At 41.6% G+C, this 26,876-nt stretch overlaps 1 protein-coding gene across 8 annotated transcripts; it reads right to left on the reverse strand.

Annotated features, from left to right (window-relative positions):
• Positions 1–25: 25 nt before the first annotated feature.
• Positions 26–22,190, reverse strand: MSH6 (mutS homolog 6). 8 transcript variants are annotated; one of them, XM_068963577.1, is made up of 10 exons: positions 21,937–22,190; positions 10,268–10,467; positions 7,796–7,965; positions 3,740–4,229; positions 2,478–2,746; positions 1,374–1,491; positions 1,092–1,181; positions 538–692; positions 257–456; positions 26–151 (listed from the first exon to the last, which is right to left on the reverse strand). In XM_068963577.1, the coding sequence occupies exons 1-10, from the start codon at positions 22,188–22,190 to the stop codon at positions 70–72; spliced, it is 2,028 nt and encodes a 675-aa protein (XP_068819678.1). In that variant the 3' UTR covers positions 26–69. The 8 variants fall into 8 exon arrangements, with proteins under 8 accessions (XP_068819678.1, XP_068819670.1, XP_068819661.1 ...); XM_068963569.1 differs by lacking the exon at positions 3,740–4,229 and adding an exon at positions 5,306–6,284; XM_068963560.1 differs by lacking the exon at positions 3,740–4,229 and adding an exon at positions 4,604–6,284.
• Positions 22,191–26,876: the final 4,686 nt, after the last annotated feature.

The raw sequence follows: 26,876 nt of genomic DNA on the forward strand, positions 1-26,876 counted from the left end.
TTATTAGATCATAATGTTGTCTGAATTTACCACCTTTGTCGAAAGTGAACTCAAAGCTTCCAATGTAGTCTATAATTCCTCAATCAAAGTCAGCAACTTATGGACAGCATCAGCATCCACAGTAGACCTTTCACTAGCCAGACAAACCTCCCTTAAAATTAAAAAAAAAAAGTTAGTTTGCATTTTTCACAGTGCACCATCCACCCCTTTACTGTTTTCGAAACCCCGTGGTAAAGTTATATCCAGTTATAGTTACCGAAATAATCGCAGTGACTGAGTCATCTTCTCAAATTCTCTTGCTTTTCTATGTCCCTTTTGAATAACCTCCTCTGGAAGATTAGCAAGCCTTGCTGCATTAAAGCCATAGCTTTTAGGACAGGCTCCTTTAATGAATTTGTAGAGGAAGGTAATAGTCTCCTGGCTGGGATCTTCACATTCATTTTCTACCATGCATGCCTAAAAAAGAAAAGTTACATGCTGGCAATGGAAGGACCCATTCAAAAACTTGACATTTCTGAATAAACAATTTATACATACCATGTGTCCTAGGCGCACTGCAATATTTTGAGAATAATCTTCAACTAATGAATGGTAGTGGGTAGAAAACAACGTACGGCACTTTATATTCTCAGCAAGCTCTTTGACAACTGCATTTGCTATTGCTGTCCCATCGAATGTTGCAGTGCCTCTTCCTGTGAAAATATACATGAACTGTATATTATACAGTCTGCCATATTACAGTCCAGAAGGACAGGCCTCAGAACTTCAGCTTAGTACATCCAAAAGCACTCTGTAAACAGGCCCTCTCTAGCTGAAGTACGCCTGCTTGTCAGCCCTTAAAGAGTTCAGGAATACTATTCAAGTGCCACTATGCTTCAGAAACCTTTTAGTTCACTTTAGCCTTATTATCCAATTATTCCTGTATTATAATTTAAATTCGAACAGGATTTAGAAATTGCCACCTTAGTGCCAACTGTGGAGTCTATGGACAAAGGTGGGTATATTCATATTCTTTAAGAAATGTGTCCCTCAGACCATTTTCCAGAAAAATAATTCTTTGTACTAATGTTTTAGAAATTTTAATGTCTTACCTAATTCATCCACAAGCACCAGAGAGTGTGCTGTTGCATGTGTAAGTATACTGGCAGTTTCACTCAATTCAACAAAAAATGTACTTTCACCTTAAAAAAAAAAAGTGATCAAAATGAGAATCCTCTTTTAACAGCAGAAACATCTTTTAGGTGTATCATTTGAATCTTATGAACTACCCAGTGGTACTAAAGATTAAATTTTACAAAAAGATTACTTCTAGTATGTAAAACTTGCATAATGAATTGTCAAATAACAGAGCCTTAGGTAGAAAAATAACTCACCTGACATTATTCTGTCTGAGGCACCAAGTCTAGTAAACACTCTATCAATTGGTGTGAGCCTACACACTTCAGCTGGTACGTAACAGCCCATCTGGGCCATTATAGCTAATAGGCCAGCCTGTGAATGAGGGAGGAAAAAGTATTTTATGACTGATATTAAGAGATAGAGATAGAGATATCTGTGTATATCCAGAAGGCAGATAATAAGCCAAGCTAATGAACATTAACTAGAAGTCAGGTACTCTTAAAAAAACAATCTTCACAATCTTTTGCAGGAAAAGTGAGGCCAAGGGCCTAACTGGCTTTAAAACCTCAGAACATATACACTAACCCACTACACTAGTGATTCTCAACTCTGGCTGAACAGTAGGATTAAAACCACTGATGCCTAGAACCCATTGCAAACCAAACAATTTCAGAAGATGAATATACCCAGCTCCCAGGTACTTTTTTTGTTGTGTTCTCTAGATGATTTTGATTTAAAATGAAAAGGTTAAAAACCATATTACTACACTACTGCTCCTCTCCAGTCAGCAAATTTGTACAAAGTATATAATACAGTACAGTAGAATAAGAGGGTCAGCCAACATTTTTTGTCAAGGGCCCAGTGGGCCCAGTGTCTCTGTTAACATTTTTTTTCTAAACCAAAATCTAAATCATGTTTAGCTCAGTGACTAGCCAACCCCTGACAAAAGGTTAGGAAAATATATTTACTGTCTTCCTTAAAAGCAGTTCCCAACACTCAACTAAAGGTCATGAATTATATTTGCTTTCCTGTATGAACAAGTGCAGTGGTTCTAAGGTTTCCCAGAATGAACCTAGTTTAAGAACAAATGTACATCTGTGTAATTTTCATTCATTATGAATACATCTAACGTTCAAAGGAAATGGATGCAAAGTCAGGGCTCATAAAAATCAGAAGTACTTCCTTTAACATCAGGCAAATATTTGACCAATGAAATGAACACAGTTCATGACTCAAGGAGTATTCCTTTGCTTACCAATAAGTCAGTGACTGACTATTATGAGCTTTTTGGGAAACAATGGCTTAAATGTGTAATAAATTCACTCAAAGTTTTGTAACACCACCATTTGTAACTTTACCTGTCTCATAAGTGTAGACTTGCCTCCCATATTTGGTCCAGTAACAAGCACACAATAAGCTTTGCCATTTTCCTCCTCCGTTTCCTCACAGCCTATTAGAATGTCATTAGGAATAAAGTCATCACCAAAAAAAGTCTTCGTAATGCAGGGATGGCGTGATCCTTTAAGGTCTAGAAAGGGAGGAGTATCTTCTTCTGGCAACAGAATTACTGGACGACACATAGGACCATCACCCCCTCGACTGTAGTTAGTCAGGCACAATAACACATCTGGTAAAGAGAGGACAAAAGCGAGGCTTCATCATTTTTGAGATAACCAACAAAGGCCCAATTTCTTTCAGAAATGCTTTTTTAGTGGAGGTAGCATGTTCCACTTTAGACAAGTAGATACTCCAGTGACATTTTTCTAACTGCACAGTATACAAACTGCTTTGTTAATGGATTCATTAGCTGGAAATGAGTCATCAGCCTAAATGTTTTACATGTCTTTGTTACAGTACTTCATTACTTCATATTAAAATGAGAAATAACATCTAGTTTCAGCTTAAGAAATCTATCCCCTCAAAGTAGAAACTGTCAAAACACAGAAAAAACCCCTCAAAGGAAAAAAAAACTTCAAAACTCTAAAATAAGCAAAGGCTTCAAAATAAGTTGGCCATGAAATTTAAAGAAAAAAAATTATTTATGAAACTGAAGAGGTTATATAATTACAAATACATAAACCAGGGCTCTTAAGAAATAAACTCAGAAAAGAAAGTGTGATAACTTGGGCTAAAAGAAAAAGGTTAAAATCTTTTCAAATAAGTGCGTAGAGTGTAAAACAAAGTTCAAGGGACAGCTTTAAATTAACATAGCAAAGTAGCTTGGGACTTCCCTGGTGGTTCACTGGTTAAGGCTCCGTGCTCCCAATGCCCCCAGTGCTGGGGTCAGGCCGGGGGGAGGTGGGGCAAGTTTCATCCTTGGTCAGGGAGCTAGAGCCTGCATACTGCTGCAACAATCTCAAGTGCCACAACTAAGACCTGGAGCCGCCAAATGTTTTTAAAGTGCAATGGAAACAATGTTCCATGCACCTTTCAAAAATAGCTGAAAAAGCAACATTTATCAAATACTATAAATTCAACTGGAATTTGATCAAAATATATACCAGTTATTTGAGTTTAGGGTTATGAGTCAATAGGGAATTTCCAGTGGACTATAATTTCAATATAAAACTGGCACACAGGGCATCACTAACTTTAGGAACAAACCTGTTGAAAGCCTTACCCAAAACTGCGATGCACTCCACAGCAGCCTGCCAGTCCTTGTAATTTTTATCAAAGTTATAGAATAGTCGCCTCATGCAGTCCTTTAATGATGTGTCTCTCCGTTCTTCAGCTTTTATCAGATCAGCCAACTTCTTCTCAATTGTTTTGGTCCAGTATCGTTTACAACCCTTTTTGGTGGATTTCAACTCATATTCTTCTGGTAAATTACGAGTGATGAAATTCTCTGGAATTTCCAACTGGTAACGATTCCTACCAATTCCCCAGTAAACTATGGTTCTACAGCCAATTCGACTGCGCTGTTTCTCCAAGTATTCCAGGAGGCTCTGTTCATTTTCTCTTATGTCAGCAAGAGCTTGGTCATAATCAGAGTCAAATCCTGCTTTGGGAGTAATCAGTCCAGTCTTTCGAGCCTTTTCATGGTCAAAGGCTGTATCCCATCGGTTCAGTTCTGAAGTCAAATCAGGAAAGCGCCCTTCAGGATTTTTTGTCTGCAGAGTAAGGATCTGCTTGAGGATTTTAGACTTAAAGTCATCAATGACCTCTTCCATAACCCCTATAACTTTACATATTACTTTGAATCCTTCCAGAGCAGAAAGAAAATCAATAATCTTTTTTTTGCTGTATGTGGTTTCTTCATACATTATAGCCCTGCTGTCTGGGTGGTTCTGGCTCTTAAGGGGAGACCCAACATTATGAATTTTACTCAGTAGTCTCTCAAGGTCTGGAAGCTTCTTAAGGTGGTCTACAATCTCAGAGATTTTGTCAGGCACAACCATTAGGTCCTCTATGGCATCCAGGCGATCATTGATCGCATGAGGGTTACAGAGTGGGGCACAAAGCCACTGCTTTAAGAGCCGTTTACCAAAGGGAGTATGGCAAGTATCAATCTTCTCTAACAAGGTCCCTTCAGTAGAACCATTTGTTCCATTCAGAAAAATCTCCAAGTTGCTTAATGTCACAGCATCTAGCACCATTCGTTGATTGGCTTTAGTAAAGACAGCACCAGGTCTTGTAGCATGGACCATGTCAGAATCCAAGGGAACATATTCTTCAAAATTAGCCATTGATAAAAGCTCCTGATCAATAAGGCATTTTTTGAGGTAGAAGACACAACCACCAAGAGCAGAGAGGGCCAATTCACTCTTCTCTCCTGGTGTCAATCCAATAGAATCTGACTCCGAGGTCATACCTTTAAGCACCTGGGGTAGCATCACCCCACCGTCCTCATTTAACTTGTCCGTAAAATATCCTTCTTCAAGGAGAATTCTCAAAGTTTTGGCTGCATCCCAAAACTGGGAGCCCGGTATCAGACCTTCCTGAAGAGAAGAGGATAATGAACTCTTGAGAATCATCTTCGTTTCTGTTGAGAGATTTCCCTTCTCAAATAAGACTTGTACTGGAGGATAGTGTGCCACTAAAGTCCTAAACCTGGAACAATGGCGATCGTCTGAAAACTGACCTATGAAGAACCTCCCTAGCGAGGTATCAACAAAGCATACTCCATACACGCGAGTGTGGCCAGAAGACTCCTCTTCTTTCTCTTTGAGGCTGAGAAGGTACTTACTGTAATTCTCCGAGGGGTCACCCTCCAGCACACTGTAGGTCTGTGTGCCCTTGGTAATGACCCTACAGATCTCCCTCATCACCACTCTGTCATACTTAGATGTGTGTGCCATCTTTCGGCATCGTGCCTCCATCATGTCTGGGGTCTCAGTCTGTTCTACTCGCGCTACTTTATAGCCCTTCTGGACCAGGGAATCTGAGTATCGGCCAAATGCAATTTCAGGGAAACCAGAATGGGCCCAGTTTCCTTTCATGAATACCAGCCCTAGTTCACTAACTCCAATAAGAGCATCCATGTGGTACATCTCATAAAACTTCCCCACTTTATAAAATATGACCAGATCAAAGTTCTGAGACTTAATCTGCCACCACTTCCTCATCCCAGGAGTACAGGAATTAAGGAAATCCTCGGGCACATAGAGTGTGGATGCATCAAAATCTGGGTGATCGGGCCGCCTCCTGTGCACATCTCTTCTCTTTTCCTCCTTAAGCCACTCTAAGGTTTCATGATACCAGACAGTGGGGCGATTACTGTCATCGCATCCCCCACTAATGTGGGCTTGAGATTCAGGATTTTGAGGGACAGAGAAAGCACTCAAAGTATTCTTGATTTCTGATGAAATGCCAGTTGCTCGTTTGGTGGCTGAAGGCATTTCCTTTCTTGAACTCTTCCTCTTGAGAGAACCATTCCCAGTTACCATTCTCTTCCGCTTTGGAGCAACTTTGACAGGGGTGTCCAGGCCTTCACTATCACTGTCCCCCATGCCACTGCTTATTTCATCACTGCTTGCTTCCTCCTTAGTGTCTGGCTTGAATTCCACATCAGAGCCACCAATGTCACTCTCAGAGTCTGATATGACCCTTCGTTTTTTTATTTGTCGGCTACTTCGTCTGGATCCTTGCACCTTTGGCCTCACTTCCTCTTCACTCTCAATGTCATTTTCCTCTTCACTCTTATCTGATGTGTAAGTGGCACCTACCTGAGAGGCAAAGAAAGAATATTTTAAAATATAAAAGTAAAATTTGGAAAAATGACAATATTGCTAGGGAATCTCTCTCAGTATGCTGCAGCTTCATATATCAAGAGAAGAACCCATCTCCAGAAATAAGAAACTTTTCTTTCTCAACGGATAGCAATTTCAGTTTCACCTAAAATTAATATAAATATCACAATACAGGATTAAGTGATTCTGTCATGAGAGTTCTTTCCTACTCAATACTAATTAAGTCCTAAGGATGGCCATACATGACAAAATACCCACAGGTGATGTCCTCGTTAACAGTCACAGCTGTAGAAGAAACTTGCTGTCTTTCTTCCAGGGTCATCTCTCCTCTTACAGTTGAACATATAAAGTTTACCATTCTATAAATTCCTTACTATAAAAAAAAAATAGTAATCATTCTAGTTCTAGTCCTTGCTCCTCCACAAACCAGCTCTATTTTTTTTCAGCAAGCCACGTTCAGTTCTCATAGACCTCCCTCATATGTAAAGTAGTTACAAGGTTAAATGATTTGTCATTACCACCCAGATCTAAACATCTGATTAACGTTATGATCCCTGGTCTCAACCTCAAAAATAAGATTAAAAACATTTCTTTCTCTTTTTGTTTTGTCTGCGCGCGTTCTTAGTTGCACTTAGCGGGCTTAGTTGTTGTATGTGGGCTCTTAGTTCCCGATGAGCATCGAACCCAGGCCCCCAGCACTGGGATTGCAGTCTTTTATCTACTGGGACCACCACAGAAAAGTGCTAGTTTCTCTTAAAATATGTATTTTATATGCCTATCTCATATAGAATAGAATAGAATAGAATAGAACAAAATCAAGCAGCTTATAGATGACTCTGTTTAAGCACATCTCATTAATTTACTAAATTAGAAAATAATGTTTAAGTATACCAACTATTTGTTCATTTAAGATTTAATTCACTCAAAGTGACCATTAATATTTGAAACCAAGGTTGTCTTTCAACCTTTTCTTACCAATCTAAAGTACAACAAAAAAAGTATTAGAACATAAAACTGGATAATTTCCACACCCTCATACAGAAGGTTACTATCAGACACCACAATCAATTTTATCACCATGTCCTCACTGTCCCTAGCTCTCTATACTGGTTACCAAAAGGGTATAAGCATGTGTGTTTCCAGCAGACTTGAGAACTTAAGTAAAAAAGGGTGCTAGACTGCTGAGGATTCTAAGTAATTGAATTATGACCAGAGGTGTAAGAAAGTATGTGTGTTTAAGTACCAAATAAAATACATTTATATATATTTGGGTGTGTGTGTGTGTGTATATATATACACACACAAGCTCCGGGAGTTGGTGATGGACAGGGATGCCTGGTGTGCTGCAGTCCACGGGGCTGCAAAGAGTTGAATATGACTGAGCAACTGAACTGAAATAAATAGGAAATTACCACTCTAATATGTCCCTCCCTACTTTTTAACATTTTCCCAACAATAGTAACAACTGCCTGTTAGCAGTGTCCCACCTCCGTCTCTTCTTCCTCCTCTGGCTCTGAGGGCTCATCACACACTGCCAACTCAAGCCTCTTAATCTTGTCTTTATTCAAGGCTTCATCTGCACGTTGCATTGCTCTGTGTATTTCAGGCTTTGCACTGTAAAAATGACCTCCTTTCTGGGCTTCCTTTGAATGTGAACCTAAAAAACACACATGTATTTATTTATAAATAAGAACAGTTGGCTGGACATTTGGCTCAACGTATAACACTTGCCTGAAGGAACAAGAATGATAACCATGTTTTGTTTTGTTTTGCCAAAGGCACATGGGATCTTAGTTCCCCGACCAGGGATGGAACCTGTTCCCCTGAATGGAAGTGCAGTCTTAATCACTAGGCGGCCAGGGAAGCCCTTCAGGTGTAATTTTTAATGTCCCATTATTTTTGATTGATATAAATAAGATCAATAAAGCCTTCACAGAAAGAATTTTCAGGGTAAAACTATCAGTGAAACTGGAATTACCTATTTTACCTCCTGTAAGTTACCTTAATTGTTGGTTCACCCAGGACCACTGTCTCTTCCAGAAAGACCTCAGACTGTGGACCCTAAAATCACACCTCTTCCGGTGAGGCATAAGATGTAAAGGAGATTTGAGACCCTTTTTAAAAAAACATTGCTTAAGGAAGGCAAAAACTACACTGTCACTTAAATAAAGCAATGACATTAACAGTAAGTTTGTTCCCAAGGCAGATAAGACAGATTTTTTTTTTAAATCCTACTCTAAGGAACCCTAAATTTTAGGAGGATAATAACCCAGTACAGACCTCAAAGTTTTTTCAAAACAGTTGCATCAAAAATGTCTTGTTCTGTTTTAAAGTAAAACTTTTCCTTTATTCATTTCATTTCAAAGAGCTACAGTATTAAATGACATGTCCATCCACTGAGCAAAAGGTTAGATACAGACAATTATAATGGTACAGAATTGTTTTAGTTCTTTTCCAAGAGGCCTAACTAGGAATGTTCTCTTCTTCTATCTGAATGTAACAGCTGCAAAAAAAAACCTGAATTTGTCTAACAGATCCAAACATTACATTACTCCCTTCTTTCAGTATACTAAAACTGATGGGACATCCTAAATTTCCATGGAATTAGCAACTTTTATGAGCTGCCTAAAACAAAGCTGCAATTTCTTATTTCTCTAAAGAGCTGCACCAAAACTACAAACTGCAACAGTCAAAATCATTAAGAATGGCTCTGAACTTTCCCAAAGTACCTGTTACAGCTGTGCTCACCCCGCCAATGTAGTATCACTACCACTCCCCAAAACCTCGAATGCAAACTACAACCCTAAGACCACCGCCCCCGCCAAAGGCCTACTGTTTTCATGCACACCTCTTTGCAGATTTATTCACATATACGTTTTGCAACATTTTGGAAATTTAAAGGGCAAAGAGCAACAGGCACATCGGTGACTTTATAAAATAATTACAACATAAAAGTAAACTTTTTTGATCTCTTTTTAGTCATCTTTTGCCAAGGCTTGGTTTAGCATCTCAAAATTAGTCCTGGAAAAAGACCTCATTTATCATCTGGTCCAACTTGCATATAAGCAAACAGAAGTTACTTTGGCCAAGATTACACAGCAAATTAATGAAGAAAACTGAAGTAAATTCTCTTACTCTGTCCTCACCCTGCACATCAGATTTCTACACTGGCCTATCTGCCCTGCAGGATGAGGAGCGATACGACCAAAAGGGCATGATTCCCAGGCTTCTGGGAAACTGACCACTGTTCTGATTCCAAGATACTGAGTTCAGCAATGTCCTAGCCAGCAGTCTGAAGATAATGGAAAAGCCTGTGCTTGCACAGGATAACATGCACGCTGCAGTCACACTGCGCATGCCCTGCAGGAGACTGACAGTACAGCCAGCCCAGGTGAAAGCACACATGCAGGACTGCCAATTCTGTGATAAGTAAGGCTGGGCCTGGGGAGAGTGAGTCAAGGGTCCAGAAGTCTAGCTTCTGATGTGACGCTCGACTCAGATGTGCTCCTAAGGTGAGCACTTTGAAGCAGAGGTCGCATGCTTCTCCACCTTCCTAGAGCATGTCTCTGATCTAGATGTTCTGTATATTGGCTACATTGTCTCCCTTTTGGAACCTTTTAAGATAGGAACACTGAATTTTTTTTTTTTCATGTCTGAATCTGGCATTGTCACCCATCACGAGATCCAATCATGAAATCATTTTTCCTTTAAGGGTTTGATATTGCTGTAAGTCACTCAGAAGGACAGAAATAAAAATACAACTCCACACTACAAACTCTCCGAAGATCAGCTACATCTTATGCTTTTCCCATGCTAGAAGCTTTTACCACACCTGCTCCTAAAATTTACTGGAGTAAAATATGCTTAAATCCACTGTGTAGGAGACACCAACATTCAGACTCACATGTGCATGGGCTCTATCTTACAAACATACCCAACCTGCAAAGTAAATCTCTTACCTGTATATGGCTTTAATAGCCTTCTGCTAACCCAGCCCCGAGTTGGGCTGTCATCAAAAAACTGTACATGAACTCGGGCAGACTTTCCTTTCTCACGGATGAATGTTCCATCAAAAGGGTGGTTGTAAACCAGGCAAGGCCACCAAGGGTAACCCTCCATCTTGGCCCAAACCAAATCACCTGGTGAGAAGTCACAAGAACTGCTGCCAAGAGAAAATACATAATTTGGTTAATATTTTGTTAAGTTACATTAAAGGCAATTACTACAAACAAGCAGTTCTAAGGAAGGTATCTTAAGACACCTTTGAAATTTTCTGGCATTAATATTCAGGTACAAAAATTCTAAAATTAATGACTTTTTAAAATCAAATTTTCAAGGCATTTTTAAAATCATAAGCAAATATCACAAGACAACACAAATGTAATGGTATTAAAGTTAGAAATTATCTCAGAATTATTCAAGGTTTAAAAACTGGCAGAATTCTGATAGACTAGTAATAGCAGGAAAAAGACAAACTCATTGTACATGTGATTCAAATTATAACACCTGTACTACCACATGTACACATTAGGAACAGGATCTGACCCAAAGTATTAATAAAATACCAAGCATAATGCCTAGGCAAATTTGCTATACTTACATTAAAAATTATTTCATTAAAACTTTGCTCCAGTGTATTCCAAATACCCCAAAAGCTAGCAGACTAATACCCCTAGCCCATCCCTAAAAATCTAGTTTTGTGGGAAAACTTAAGAGGTAAGTATGTAATGTGCCCAAAATAGTTGTGTACATAAATAGTTGTATAAATAAACCTACAGAATCAACAGGAGATCAAATCTTCACAAAAACTAACTTAGCCCTGAAGATTTCCTGAGAAAGGGAGAATTATACAAGAATTATACAAGAGTCCCTCAGTGATACAGAGGCCACAACAATTGATAAACCCTGCTCCAGTACTATATACCATGATGTTCTAAGCCTCCTTAAAGGTTTTCACTGAATAAGGACAAATGTAAAATAAGTACATTACAAAAGAGAATATTTCAGACATTTTAGAATAATCAATTGAGGCCACCTTAATCAGGCTCAATCATAAAACTGAAGTTATTTCTTTCTTCAAAAAATGTGGATGTGGAAATCCCTATGCTAGACAGAAACCAGAAGATGGCTTCAGCTGGTGCTTACATCCAGGGCCTTTAAAGTACATGTTCTTTCAACTTAGAAAACTGTAGTGACCAGCATGAGTTTATAATTATTGCTGTCAAACACCAAAGGGGTCATCTTCAAACAGGGAGCTGTGTCTGCACAATTCAGGGATCTTAAGTGTTTCCTCATTACTAACATAACCATTTGTTAAGAGGAGACAAATGAACTGTGTGGAACTGTCAAGCAGGCTTTCCCTTAACTTAGCCGGGCAACCACTTAACCACAAAGTCTATCACACTGGGATCAGGAAACCACAAGCTTTCCTTGTATGTTAGTTAGGTCCTGAGAGTACCCTATATCTGTACCCTTTTCTGTTGCTAAAAGAAGGACATAACCTTTGTCCATATATAAATACACTATCAGAACCGAGTCTGAACTCTATGACAGTAACTTCTAGAAGACTGACCAGAGAGCAAATACATGTTATGCCAATGAACATGTCTCCTCACAGGAAGCATATTTCTGGCTGTAAAACCTTCAGACATCAGACTACAAACTGTTGGCCAAAGTCGACTTTTCTACAGGGGGACCAGTAGGGATACTCATCAGTCCAGCCTGGCTGCCCTTCATCCCTTAAGAGATGAAATTTCGTGTGTACATCAAGAAGCCTTAACTCATCACTGGCTAGTTTGAAGCAGTTCCTCCCCTAGGTGAGCTCATGCTGGCCAAAATGGAGTCAGGTTGCTAGAATGGAGTCAAGATTACAAAGTGTTCAGCTGCTCAGTCATGTCTGACTCTTTGCAACCCCATGGACTGCAACACTGCAGGCCTCCCTGTTCATCACCAACTCCCCGAGCTTGCTCAAACTCATATCCATTGAGTTGGTGATGCCATCCAGCCATCTCATCCTCTGTCGTCACCTTCTCCTCCTGCCTTCAATCTTTCCAGCATCAGGGTCTTTTCAAATGAGTCAGTTCTTCACATCAGGTGGCCAAAGTACTGGACTTTCAGCTCCAGCATCAGTCCTTCCAATGAATATTCAGAACTGATTTCCTTTAGGATGGATTGGTTGGATCTCCTAGCTGTCCAAGGGACTCTCAAGAATCTTCTCCAACACCACAGTTCAAAAGCACCAATTCTTTGGCACTCAGCTTTCTTTATAGTCCAACTCTCACATCCATACATGACTACTGGAAAAACCATGGCTTTGACTAGATGGACATTTGTTGGCAAAGTAAGGTCTCTGCTTTTTAATGTGCTATCTAGCTTGGTCATAGCTTTTCTTCCAAGGAGCAAATATCTTTTAATTTCATGGTTGCAGTCACCATCTGCAGAGCCCCCAAAAAATAAAGTCTGACACTGTTTCCACTGTTTCCCCATCTATTTGCCATGAAGTGATAGGACCGGATGCCATGATCTTAGTTTTCTGAATGTTGAGTTTTAAGCCAACTTTTTCACGCTCCTCTTTCACTTTCATACAAAGTGTTAGTGCTCTGTAAAAGTGAAGACTGTTTTCCTCGCCCATGTGAGGGTAAGGACTAAGGTACGGCTAATTCAACAGTAGCGATTTCATTACATCCATGTCTCTAAAAGTTACACATTCTTTAGAAAAGAGTTAGCCCATCAGAGACTTTGACAAGAATGAACATCTTGGTGGCACATTTGCAGTTCAAGGGATCAGGATGCCCCAAAACTAACAATTCTGTTTTATCTCGAGTGAAGAAACAAAGCACTTGCAAGCATCTCAGGTGTCTTAGAAACTGAATATGTAGATCAAAATTCTTAAGCAAAAAATATGAGATGGCCACACTTCCCTCCTGAAAGTTCCTGTCTATCCTCAATGAAGAGTAACTCAAGTTTCCAGCTCAAGCCCAAGCCATGGGAGAAAAAACTTTGAGTTCTATACCTTTAACAGTACTAAGTTAATATAGTTTTTTTCAAAGGAAATTTGAGCTTTTTCTCTAAGACTGTTACCTTAAAACTGTCATTTGTATAAAAGTGAACAAACTGTACAACAAATTGTAAAATGGTGTTCAAAGGTTTCAAATTGACAAAGCATCCTTTCCAAGCAACCAACTTGAAAATGCAATGTCTTTAGGGCTTCTCTGGTGGCTCAGTGGCAAAGAATCCGCCTACCAGTGCAGCGGACACGGGTTCGAGCCCTGAACTGGGAAGATCCCACATGGGGTGGAGCAACTAAACCTGTGCAGAGCTGCTGAGCCTATGCACTAGAACCTGCCTGGGAGCTGCAACTACTGAAGCCGACTGCCCGGAGCCCGTGCTCTGCAGCAGGAGAAGCCACAGCAACGAGAAGCCGGCACACAGTGCACCTAGAGGGGCCCCTGCTTGCCGCAACTAAAGAAAAGCCTTCACAGCAACGACAGCACAGCCATAAGTAAATAAATAAAGAACTTTTAAAATTTAATGTCTTTAAATTTATTTGAAAGGCAAATAAATGTGCATCCTCACTAGAGGAAGAAACACAGAAAAAGCTAATTACAATCATCAGATCTGTAAAGCTAAAATGCCATCATAAACTGAATTGTTTAAAAACAAAATTGTTTTTCAACATCACCTCACCCTAAACATAAACTTATAGAATCTTATGTATAACTTAACTCTGCTGTTAGGAATTGGGCTGGGTGGGGGGAGGCGTGGGCAGAATGGATTCCCTGGTAGTCCAGTGGTTAGGACACAAAGCCTTCACTACCTGGAGCAGCCAAAAAAAAGAAGTGGAAGTACACTCTAAATGCTAAGACTAAAAATGTAGTTAAAAAAAAAAAAAGGATAGTTTCCCCAATGTTAAAAGGCTTTTCAGAAAAAAATTCTTTTTAATCTACTTTCTAAGTGCAAACAAAGTCTTTAAAGGTAATTTAAAATTTTTATCTCTAGTAGTTGTGCAGTCTCCACAGAATATCAAAATAAAAGGAACATAAATTTTAATCCATGCAAATATTCAGATTTTTATCAATACTAATACCATATTTTAAAATATGTAACTGTAACTTAAGCATGGGATCACAGTGGAATGTACTATAATTTGATTATCTGCTATTTTTCATACATTGATCCTTAAAGAGCCAGAGAACCTTATAAAATCAAAGATGGATACAAATGGCTCTACTTGAAACTTTATTTAACAGTCAGATTCAGACTTTACTGTATTTTAACATTTGGCTCCATTTCCTGACAATACCTTTCTCTTTTCAAATAACTAGGACTGTGTTAAGTATTAACAAGGATCATCAAACCCTATGCAATGCAAATCCAATCTGAAAACATCTAGGCCAAAAAGTCACTTTACAATGTAGAATGGGTTCTTCTTGGAGTCCAGTGTGAAATCCCAAAATAAATACAGGAATTAGCCTATAAATTAGCCTACTGTCGGGAGCCACGTTAGGCATTACTGACAAAATGGAGGCACGACCCCAATTCCCTCTCCTTGTCCCGCAGGCACGGACCCAGGATGAAGGAGTTAGGCCTTGTGATTCTGACTTGTTTTTTCCTCTCCTCCGCTGAGTTGACGGAAAAGAATACTAAGGTGCTTATTGTTCTTGAGAGGAGCATAAGAAGGCACAAAGCCTTCTGCAGCTGTGCTCAGAGAATAATTCATAAAGCTAATCACTGACATTCTTCAAGGACCTGTACAAAAGAGTGTTCCAGGATGAGCACAGCTTGAGGCCATGGGAAGGATTGCTATCTAAAACCTATTTGTGAGGGAAATGTTTATGGCAAAGGAGTTTGCTGAATTTAGAGCTTAGGAATAATTAAAATAGTTAGAAGCTAAAGATTTAAGGAATGTTGTAATGTTAGCATATTTTACTCTAGCTTATAGAGATTAGGAATTTTGGAGATATTAGTGGTTAGAAGCCTTTTTAGAGAAAGTGAGCTCAGGATACTAGAGCAAACAGGATTTATAAAGATAAGAAATAAACTGAGGAATACAGTATGCAGCCCAGACATTAGCATGAGTTACAATGTATTCACAAGGACACATGAGAAGAAGTAGATAAGAGAATTGCTGAGGCAGAACTCCTGTTGAGGGGCAACAATGATTTATGGAGACAACAAATCTGGGTCAGTGGGAACTGAAAATGTCAAACCTCTGACCTAATGCTTTTGTAAAAGTATAAAAGAGAATCTTCAGCTTGAAATAAATATGCAGTCCAAGAAATACGAATGAGAGGCTGCATGGATACTTGCTGACCCTGCCCATCCCTTCAGGCTGATTCCCTGGCTGCTGGAGCCAGACTCCAGCAGCCTACTTTACAAATATGATTCAACTATGATTTCACAAGTGGTTTTTGTTTTCTGGCTGTGCCACACACCTTTTTGGGATTTTAGTTACCTGAGAAAGGACCACACTGGGCCCTTGGCAGTGAGAATGTGGAGTCCTGACCACTGGACAGCCTGGGAATTCCCTTGTTTTTAAAATGATAATATATCTCAAATGTTTGATATCCTTGGGATTTTTAAAGACAGCTTTAAAAAGGTAAGAGGAAAGGTGACAGCTCAGAAAAACAAGTGTAAAACATACAACTAAAACACAATGTCATACAACTAAAAATAAGAAATGACTTAATAAAGCTAAATATATATGAACAAATCTTTACACTTTTGCTTAAAAAAATGCCGTTATTTTTGTTCCCTCTTTAGCCCATTACCTTGGTGTCGATTATTAGTTGTACCCCAAATTTATAAGCAACATTTCTGTCTACTTTTTAAAACAGCATTAGTAGATACAAAAGCAATGCTAGAATTTGCTCCTATAAACAATAAAAGTTAGACTGGCTATGTGTAAAAAGAATTTGTGTATATAAACACAAGTTTCACAAAGGTGAACATACTCTCAAGCCAGCTATCAGTGTTTGTATCTACTTCTCAACGTAGACCGTTAGAGTAGAATTCCCCTACCCTCAAATAGCTAATGAGAAAACAGAAGTAACCAGAGAAATTATTACCAAGGGCTCCCATCACACCTACCCATCGACCTGCACCTCTCTGCCCTTCACCTGGTTTTCCTTCCTTCGGCTTGGATAACTATGGCATCTAACACTTATGCATGAGGTCTAGGACAACCATATAAATTATCATCCAAACTGGCCTCTAAAACAATTTCCTAAATATTATTAGAAAAGAAGCCTATAAAGAAACTAACATTAGGGCTCTTCGGAAAGCAGCTCAAGGAGCAGGGACAACTAATAATCATCATCAGAATGAAAAGTTCTGAGATAATGTTAAAAAGTTATAAATGCCCAGCTTAAAAGAGGCTCCTGCTGGCCAAATTATTATGACAAGTTCAGCACCTTTTTAGTTATATCGATTAAATCAAATTAAGTCTGTGAAACCAAGTCCACCATGATACTTTTTTAAAAGCCTGAATTCTTTTCTTACAAAAACTAATATTATTATATTAAGTGTGATATTATTCAGAATATATTACTATAAATAGATTTAATTGTATGAAAAGTAAAAGGAAAGGCACCTACAACTAGGGCAGATTGTTACCTTTAACTAAAGGCTCTTGGGGGAAAAAAAAAACCTTGTCATGGTCTGACACACCACTCCTATAAATGAATACAAGGCACACACTTAAAATTTTTTACTGTCCTCATTTCTCATAATCAACAGATAATTATTGAAATGAGATTGCAAAAAAAACAAACCAGCTAAGATTTGCTTTAAAAAGCCAGATTTACATAGTCGGAAGCCTTGCTCACAGCTCTTTCAATTGTCTTAATAAGCTAGAGGGGACTTCCCTAGTGGTCCAGTGGTAGAAATTTCACCTTTTGATGCAGGGGGTGTGGTTTCCATCCCCCGTGTGGGAGCTAACCACAGGCCTCCTGGCCAAAATACCAAAACATAAAACTGTCCGGGTCCAGCCCCCGCAGAATCCAGGGGAACCCGAAGGAGAAACGGCGTTGGCGAATGAATGAATGAGAAACGAACAGAGGAGAGAAAGAGGCTGATATTCCTTGGTTTACACAGGAAGCCAATAAAGCCCCGAGACAAGGAGCTTGGCCTGTTCACGGAGGCCACAGGTGCCCTCCCGGTCTCCCGAGCGAGTGAAGACACAGAACGTCTCCCGTTCAGGTCTTAGAAACCTGGGAAGATAAGTGAACGCAGGGAGCCTCTATGCTCCAAGGGATCAGCCTGAACAAGAGAGTAAGAGAGAGAAAGGAAAAAAAAAAAGAGAGAGACACGGGGTGACCAAGCTTCTTCAAGCGCAGCCCATTACTTTATTTTCAGAAGGGACTTTTATACCTCAACTTGTACATAGAGGGAAATGAAAGATGCAAGGTCATACAGAGTCAGCCCAAACATTCCAGCATTCCATTTTGCCCTTATCGAAATCAGGATTTTTTTCTGCAAACCTTTCCCACAGATGATGCTGTGTACATTATCTTCTGGCCTTGGAGGCCTGTGGACATTTTATGACCCTCTTTTGATAAAGGCTGCTCAACCAGAAAACTTATTTTCCCTCAAAGTGTTTTTTTCTTTATAGTTCTAATCTATGTCAGCCTCAGAAAATGCTAAACAGAGTTACATTTCTCACAGAGCAAAGGTGCAGTGAGTTACAAGAAAGAACCAATTAGCTCAAAGGTCTGATGTGGTTAAATTCAAGGCTACACTTGTTTTTCTTACATTCCAACTATGTTAACTAATGCACTCCCAGGTGCACAGTGGATAAGAGATATGGGAACTTAGCAACAAGCATTGGCCCAATAATGAAATCCTACACCAGCACTACTCTAATAACTTTTAACTCTTTGAAAGGCTCTATGTTTTAGGCTTCCCGTGCCTCTCACAGTTGGGAGGCTGTGAACAATCATATGCGTAGCTGCAAGAGTCTGGATAAACCTGCCAAGCAAGCTAGAATGCTAACAGAGGGGGTCTGAATTGAAATTTTCCTCTCATGTCCAGGAGACTTATTAGCTAGAGCCCTAAGTTGATTTTCTCCAGAGAAAGGTGGTCGAGGATAGCCCCCTGTATGTCAGAAGAGTTGGTGAAAGGCACAAAATAGTAAGACAGACAGATTCTGGTTTGGGAGTAGATGCTCGAGCCGGTCTAGGGAGCCCCTCGAGTCCTGAAGCCTTGCTTAACAGTTCTCTTCCACATGACCTTGTCATGGGTGGGATGGCCTGTGCTGGCTCCTGGCATAAAACAGAAGCAATATAGCAATAAATTCAATAAAGACTTAAATTTTAAAAAAAAAAAGGCTATAGAAGAAATGGAATACTGAGAAGCAGGCCCAGAGTGCATAGACATACATCCTGCAGCCATTTACTCAAACTGATGTCACCTCAACTGCTTCCTCGTTCTCAACCCAGGTGAAAAAAAGACTTTTGCATCACACCTGACAAAGATACTAGGGGAATGAAAGAAAAAAAAGACAAAACACTTTTAACAGTGGTGCACAAGAGTAAACTAAATGACAAATGACCACTGAAAGATGTTCAACTTCTTTCAACTGACCCCTAGGAAAAGTCCAAATGTTTTTGTTGCCCATCAGCAGAGACTGGATCTCCTCATACCTAAGGCTCCGGCCTCCTGTCTTCATTCTCAATTTGCAGGACCTTCCTTTTCCTGCATCAGCTTCCTAAAACCACCTCACCTCTACAGAAGCTGAGCTAACTTCTACTTATCTACCCTCTGGTCTCAGCCTTAGAGCTGAAAGCCTACCCAGACCCATACATACCCTATCCTCCCCCCAGAGTGAACAGAGCTCACTGGCTCTGCTCCTGCTCTAAAACTGCCTTTTCTCTTGTCCTGTTCACTCTTGTATCCAGGTTCCACAACACCTCTGTGCCTGCCAGAGGAGGTACGTTAACATTTGTTAAGTGAAGGCCAAATCTATCTAATGAATGGAGAGTTCTTTAGAAACCTAGAATCAAATGCCCATTTTTCTTGAATACCCTGAAAGCAGTCCTATAGAGCAGGTGGTCAAATGTAAACAATATTATTCTTTTATAAGTCTTTTATGAGTTTCTAAAATTCAGACCTCAAAAGAAAAAAAAAAAAACCTGCATATGCTATTCAAAATATAAAGCACAACCATACAACAAATAATTCTATTCATTTAGAATGGATGCAGGAAGAATCAAATTCAAGTTTAGGTGAACGTTAACGCTTTGTACATCTCTTACCATGCATCCGTTACAGAGGATGCCCATGTAGGGAAGGAAAAAAATTATTTTGGAAAAATATTTAATTTTCACTGGAGTATAATTGATTTACAATGTTGTGTTAGTTTGTGCTGTACAGCTAAGTAAATCAGCTATACTTATACATATAATCCTTTTTTAGATTTCCTTCCCATTTAGGTCACCACAGAGCACTGAGTTTCCTGAGCTATACAGTAGGTTCTCATTAGTTATCTGTTTTACGCATAGTATCAACAGTGTCCATACACATCAATCCCAATCTCACAATTCATCCCACCTCCCAGGGACAGTATTTTTCCGTCTACCCATCTGAGTTCTTGGCTGAGAAATACAAAGGGAAACTGAGTAACACTCCTGGAGATGGCCCAGGGTACCACCTTAAACCACTGATTTCAGCTATAGACAAAGGAAAGATAGGGGGCCAGGGAGGGAGATCAGGGAGGTCACCAAGAAAAGAACAAAAACCAAGGATATGTTTGTTATTAAGATTTCAGTTCAGGCCCTATAGAATCTCCCTTCTCTTCTTAGTACAGAGAGGCAGGCATCCTTACAAATGGAGATTTCCCTTTTAAATGTAAATTTCCCTTACAGAAGAATAACTTCTACTGTTCTCAGAGCTTCTCCCCCATCTTGCCCTTCTCAAAAAATACTCAGCTCAAAATAACCTCTGTGCCAGAGGCACATTCTGGGGTGGCAAATCCTGCCACTTTTCGGGCAACTACATAAACTTCCTGAGAGGGTCGCTTGGAGGAAGGTAACACTGTAATTACAGCTGCACTTTGAAAAATCTGTGGGACGCCTAAAACGCAAGACATTCTAAATCAACTACTCAGCTCTCTGATTTTGAATGTGGTTTTTTTTCGGTACCACTATTTCACCCTTTCAGACGGCTGCCATTACACTGTATGCCGAATACAATACATAGGACACAATAAGTGCGAGCTTTTCAAAATGTCGCCCACTACTTCAACAAAGACCAGCCAAACCCTGAAACACCACCAAACTCCCTAGGAGAGGAAGGCACCGCCGGGCAGGCTTCCCCTTTATCACGTTCGTATCTCTCTCCCAGAGCCCTATCAAGGCTTTTGGGGACTCTCAATTCAGGAAAAAAAATTAACAGTCCCCCATCCTCCCCTGAAATCCCCAACAAAAGATGCACTATTTCGGGGATGGCTTTGGTCTAGTGGTTAGGATTCCGCGCTGTCACTGCCGTGGCCCAAGTTCAATCCCTGGTCCCTGAACTTAATCCCGAGAGCTTCCCTGGTGAGGCAAAAAAAAAAAAAAAAAAGCACTATTTCTTAAACTAATATTATTTTCAATTTGCGTAATACTTCCAGGTGTCAAAATTAACATTAAGCTTTCCATCTGTTTTGATGCATACGCAATCTATCTACATGTTGACCCAGCTTGGTCCTCGCACTTTCTGCTCCCCGCCCCTGCAATCCTAACTCGAACCAATCAGGCCCCTTGGATTACCAGCTGACACACCCCCGCGCTCTAAACTTGCCGTCCACCCCCTCAATGTTAGTCGCTCAATAGAGTCTTGACTTTTTGCAACTCCAAGGACTGTAGCCCACCAGGCTCCTCTGTCCATGGAATTCTCCAGGCAAGAATAATGGAGTGGGTATCCATTCGCTTCTCTAGGGGATCTTCCCGATTCAAGGATAAACCCGGGGTCTCCCGCATTGCCGGCAGATTCTTCACCATCTGAGCCGCCAGGGAGGCCCCAAGATTACCGCAAAAGGTAACACTCACCCACCCCAAGAGCCTACACACCCTCCCCGCCAGAGGCTTCGCATCCGAGGTTCTAATCCAAACATCGAGGGTGTTCCTCGAGCAACTAGCGGGTTCGAAATGGACCATCCCGGCTCTGATGGGGGAACATCCTCCGGATATCCCACTCGAAGCACGCCGCGCCCCCATAACCTGCTAGTTCCCGGCGTCCATCCCTGCCTCGGGCATTCCTCCTTCCTGCCACCCCTCCCCCGCCCGGGGCAGGCGCCACCCCTCCCTCGCCCAGAGGGCGCATCGCGCGCCGCGCAGGCCAGCTCTTTTCTCTTCCCGCCCCACCCCCCAGTACTCCCTTCTCCCCTTTCTCCTCCCTACTCCAAGCACCTTCCACTCCTCCCGCACCTGGCCGACTTCTCCTCCACCTCCACCTCCGAACTAAGTGCGTCCTCCCCTCCCCGCCAACCCCCTCTCCTTGCACGGCTGATTTCCTCGCACCCTGTTTACAAGCTACACCCCCAATGCTCCCTGCACTCTTTCAAGCAGCCCCACCTCCTCCGAGCCCAGGGCTTGGACGCGCAACCCTAACCCCGCGAGGCCACCTCCCTGCACCCCCCCTACGCCGCTACCTGGCGGGGATCGCAGGGGATGCCGACTTCCGCAGCCCTCCGTTGAGGTTCCTGGCCTCGGTCCGCGACGTGGTACCCGCTAGGGGCTCAGGCCCGGCCTCGTTCCAGGCCGCATCCCCGCCTGGGGAAGGGGAGGCCCCGGTGGCAGCGGCGGCGGCGCTGCTTCCACTTGAGGCTCTGACGGAGGCTTTGTTGGCATTATTCACGGCCGGAGATTTAGGGAAGAAGCTATACAGCGTGCTCTGTCGCGACATAGCCACAGAGGCCGAGGCTCAACTGCTCTGTCGGACCGAGCCACTAGAGGCAAGGCATCTACCGCGCGGGGCCTGCTGGCGGGAAATCTGGGGGGAGGTGCGCTCCGCGGGAGGAACTCTGGCTCCAGCGGCCAATCGGCAGGCGCCTGGGCGTGCGCGGGCGGCGTCACTGGCGGCGCGCGTCCGGCCCCGCCCCCTCGGGCGCCCAGAGACGCGGGGAGGGCGGGGTCGGCCCGCCGCTGCGCGGGGCAGTAGCCCGTGGTGCTGCCCGCCGGTCGCGGCTAGGCGGGTACGGCTTGGGGCCGGATAGGACTGGAAACCTCGACCCACATAAAACCAGGCGCGGCTGCGGGGCTCCTCACCTCGGAAAGGAGTTCGTCTTTGAAAGGGAATCTAGAGTCACCGGAGCTGCGATCACGTAGGGGCCGGTGTGTGCCGAGTGCGTGCACTGCCTAGACTGTGCAAGGCGGGTAAGCCCAACGGTCACGGATAGAGACCCCTGCGGAGAAACGCCTGCCAGCACCTGTGTGAAAATCCTGCGGTTAGATTTCATACCCAAGGAACCGGGGGGGGGGGGGGGGTTGGCGGGGGGGGAAGATCAGACTTCCAGACTTAAATCAGCAGATCAAGTCGCCTGTTCACTTTCCATTCGCAAAGCATTGCATATAGTAGGTACTTGATATTTTACAATTGAATGCTAAGTGGCAGGCCCTGTAAGAGTTTATGGTGTATTACTGCCTACGCAGCTTTCCTCTGCTGGGCAGCAATCAAATCCAATCATTTTATATAGATTAATTAAATCCTCTCTGTAAACCTGTGAGTTAAGTACTTCTGGTCCAGTGTTCCTTATCTGAACTCTTGGCCAGGTGTGTCTCAAAATGCAGGATTTTTCCTATTTTAAAAAAGTCACAAGGTGTGAGTAAATTCCTACTCTCCAAATTAAAGAAAGAAATTAGAAGACTGACAAGTCTTTGGCCCTAATCCCAGGCCCTGAATAAGTAACTATGGAATCCAGAATCCCAGAAACCAACCCCAACCAGCAACAGCTGTGCTTTGGTACAAACACATGAAGATCAGCTCGTTGCTTTGTTCAGGAATCTGTTCTGCCACGCAGTTCTCCTTTCTAGGCATGTAATAAAGACAGCTTTGTTTCAGAAGTAGTATTTGGAATAATATTAATCCCTTCATGAGGATAATACAGGACACTCTCAGAGAATCTTGAGGCAATACCCTGAAGTCAAATACAATATTCCTTCAGGAGAAGGACTTCCCTGGTGGTCCAGGGGCTAAGACTGCGCTTGTAAGGCAGGGGAATGGGTTCAATCCCCGTTTAGGGAACTAGATCCCACCTGCTGCACCTAAAAGATCCCACATGTCACAACTAAGACCTGATGCAGCCAAAATAAATAAATATTAATATATACATATTCCTTTAGGAGAACATATGCATATTCACACTAAGTGGGATAAATACAGACTAAAAATAGCCTCAGTTTAGCTCAGGTCAAAATCTGCTACCAAATGAGTTTGCCACAAAACATTTTTCAGAACTTTTTGGATTTTAGAATCGCAAGTTGGGAATTGTTCACTCCCTAAGTCGCGTGTGACTTTCCAACCCCATGAACTGCTACATGCCACACTTCACTATCTCCAGGAGTTTGCTTAAACTCATGTCCATTGAGCTGGTGATACAGCACCACCTCATCCTCATACCCTCTCTTCCTCCCTTCAATCTTTCCCAGCATCAGTCTTTTCCAATGAGTCAGCTCTTCACATCAGGTGGCCAAACTATTGGAGCTTCAGGATCCATCCTTCCAGTGAATATTCAAGCTTAATTTCCTTCAGGATTGACTGGTTTGATCTCCTTGCTGTCCAAGGGACTCTCAATCATCTTCTCCAGGACCACAGTTCAAAAGCATCAGTTCTTCAGTGCTCAGCCTTCCTTATGGTCCAACTCTCATCTGTGTATGACTACTGTGGAAAAACATAGTTTTTCACTATACGGACCTTTGTCAGCAAAGGGATGTCTCTGCTTTTTAATATGCTAAGTTGGTCATAGCTTTTATTCCAAGGAGGAAGCATCTTTTAATTTCATGGCTTCAGTCATGATCTGCAGTGATTTTGGAGCCCAAGAAAATAAAGTCTCTACTGTTTCCATTGTTTCCCCATCTATTTGCCATGAAGTGATGAGACTGGGTGCCCTGATCTTAGTTTTTTCAGTGTTAAGTTTTCAGCCAGCTTTTTCGCTCTCTTTCACTCTCATCAAGAGTCTTCTTTGCTTTCTGCCATCAAAGTGGTGTCATCTGCATATCTGAGGTCATTTATATTTCTCCTGTCAATCTTGATGCCAGCTTGTGAGTCATCCAGCCCAACATTTTGCATGATATACTCTCCATATAAGTTAAATAAGCAGGTTGACAGTATACAGCCTTGACATAGACTCCTTTCCCAGTTTTGAACCAATCAGTTGTTCAATGTTAAGTTTTGAACTGTTGCTTCTTGTCCTATGTACAGTTTTCTCAGGAGACAGGAGTGGTGGTCTTGTATTTCTATCTCTTTAAGAATTTTCCACAGTTTGACGAGACCCCCACAGTCAAAGGCTTTAGTGTAGCAGGGATTGTGAACTTGTATTATGTCTCCATTTTATGGCTGAAGAAACTTAGGGACAGATGGATTAGATGGCCCAAGACCAAATAGCCAGAAAAGGATAGAGTAGGAATTTAAATTCCAGGAAGAGTTTCTGGAGTCCTGTTTTATTAATAGGGGCTTCCCCAGCGACTCAGTGGGTAAAGAATCTGCCTGCAGTGCAGAAGATGCAGGAGACACAGGTTCGATCCTTACGTCAGGAAGGTCCCCTGGAGGAGGAAATGGCAATCCCCTCCAGTATTCTTTCCTGAAAAATCTCATAGAGGAGTCTGACAGGTTACAGTCCAAAGTGTTGCAAAGGGTCAGACACAACTGCTCACAATTGGCTTGGTTATTAATAGAAATGTTGTATTGCCTTCAGTTTAACATCATTTTCTATTTTATTTCATCCTCACAACAATCTTATATTAGATTGAACTATATAAAATTGTTAATATTCAACCTTTTTTTTCTTTTTTGGCTGCATCATGCACTGTTTGTGGGATATTAGTTACCCACCAAGGATTGAACCCCGGGCCCTCATCAGTGAGATCATGAAATCCTAACTACTGGACCATCAGGGGATTCCATATTCAACCTTTTTCAAAGTATAAAAATTCTATTTCATTTGGTTCAAATTAATATTATTCTTGTTTTATAAAAAGGAAATGTAGGCTCAGAGGAATGAGCCAGTTAGTTATAGGACAGAAGTTAAGAGCCAGCGCTTGGGTTAAATCAAGACCTGGCCTCTCACCCACCAGCCAGGTAACAGTGATTTTACTTCTCTGAACTTGTTTCCTCATCACTAATAAGAACAATAATAACTATGGGTCAAAATTTGGAGGCAGTTAGATGCCTCCCACAGGAGGTAAACAAGAAGTCACACATCACCAAACACACAGTCCCTTGGTAGGTGAAGTCACTCAGCCTTCTCCACACAGAAAATGTACATTTTTTGTAGAAATAAATGAAGAACACCCAAATAAGAACAAACAGAACAAGCTACTTACTCAGAACTTGCTACCACCACTTGCATCTGGACCAGACTCACAGGCAGGCAGAGGAGTAGGCAAGCTTCATAGTAAAAAAGAGGTGTTGGGTGTGCTGTGATAGGAGGGAGCTGGCGTGGGATAGCTGGAGGTGGGCTAACCAGAAGTAGAGCATCCTCTTCGACTGGCTTGGGGAGCATGTTTAGCTTTCTTTGATTGGAGAGTGAAAAAGTTGGCTTAAAACTCAACATTCAGAAAACTAAGATCATGGCATCTGGTCTCATCACTTCATGCAAATAGATGGGGAAACAATGGAAACAGTGACAGACTTTATTTTGGAGGGCTCCAAAATCACTGAAGATGGTGACTGCATGAAATTGAAAGATGCTTGCTCCTTGGAAGAAAAGCTATGACCAACCTACACAGCATATTAGAAAGCAGAGACATTACTTTGCCAACAAAGGTCTGTCTAGTCAAAGCTATGGTTTTTCCAGTGGTCATGTATGGATTGTGAGAGTTGGACTATAAAGAAAGCTAAATGCTGAAGAATTGATACTTTTTTTTTTTGTTTGTTTGAAGATAAATATATATATGCTACTGCTGCTGCTAAGTCGCTTCAGTCGTGTCCGACTCTGTGCAACCCCATAGACGGCAGCCCACCAAGTTCCCCGTCCCTGGGATTCTCTAGGCAAGAACACTGGAGTGGGTTGCCATTTCCTTCTCCATGAAGAATTGATACTTTTGAACTGTGTGTTGGAGAAGATTCTTGAGAGTCCTTTGGACAGCTAGGAGATCAAACCAGTCAATCCTAAAGGAGATCAGTCCTGAATATTCATTGGAAGGACTGATGCTGAAGCTGAAACTCCAGTACTTTGGCCACCTGACTCAAAGAACTGACTCATTTGAAGAGACTCTGATGCTGGGAATGATTGAAGGTGGGAGGAGAAGGGAATGACAGAGGATGAAATGGTTGGATGGCATCACCAACTCAATGGACTTGAGTTTGAGTAAACTCTGGGAGTTGGTGATGGACAGGAGGTCTGGCGTGCTTTAGTTCATGGGGTCACAAAGA

The sequence above is a fragment of the Capricornis sumatraensis genome, chromosome 1, assembly GCF_032405125.1.
Source record: "Capricornis sumatraensis isolate serow.1 chromosome 1, serow.2, whole genome shotgun sequence".
NCBI classification, from domain to species: domain Eukaryota; kingdom Metazoa; phylum Chordata; class Mammalia; order Artiodactyla; family Bovidae; genus Capricornis; species Capricornis sumatraensis.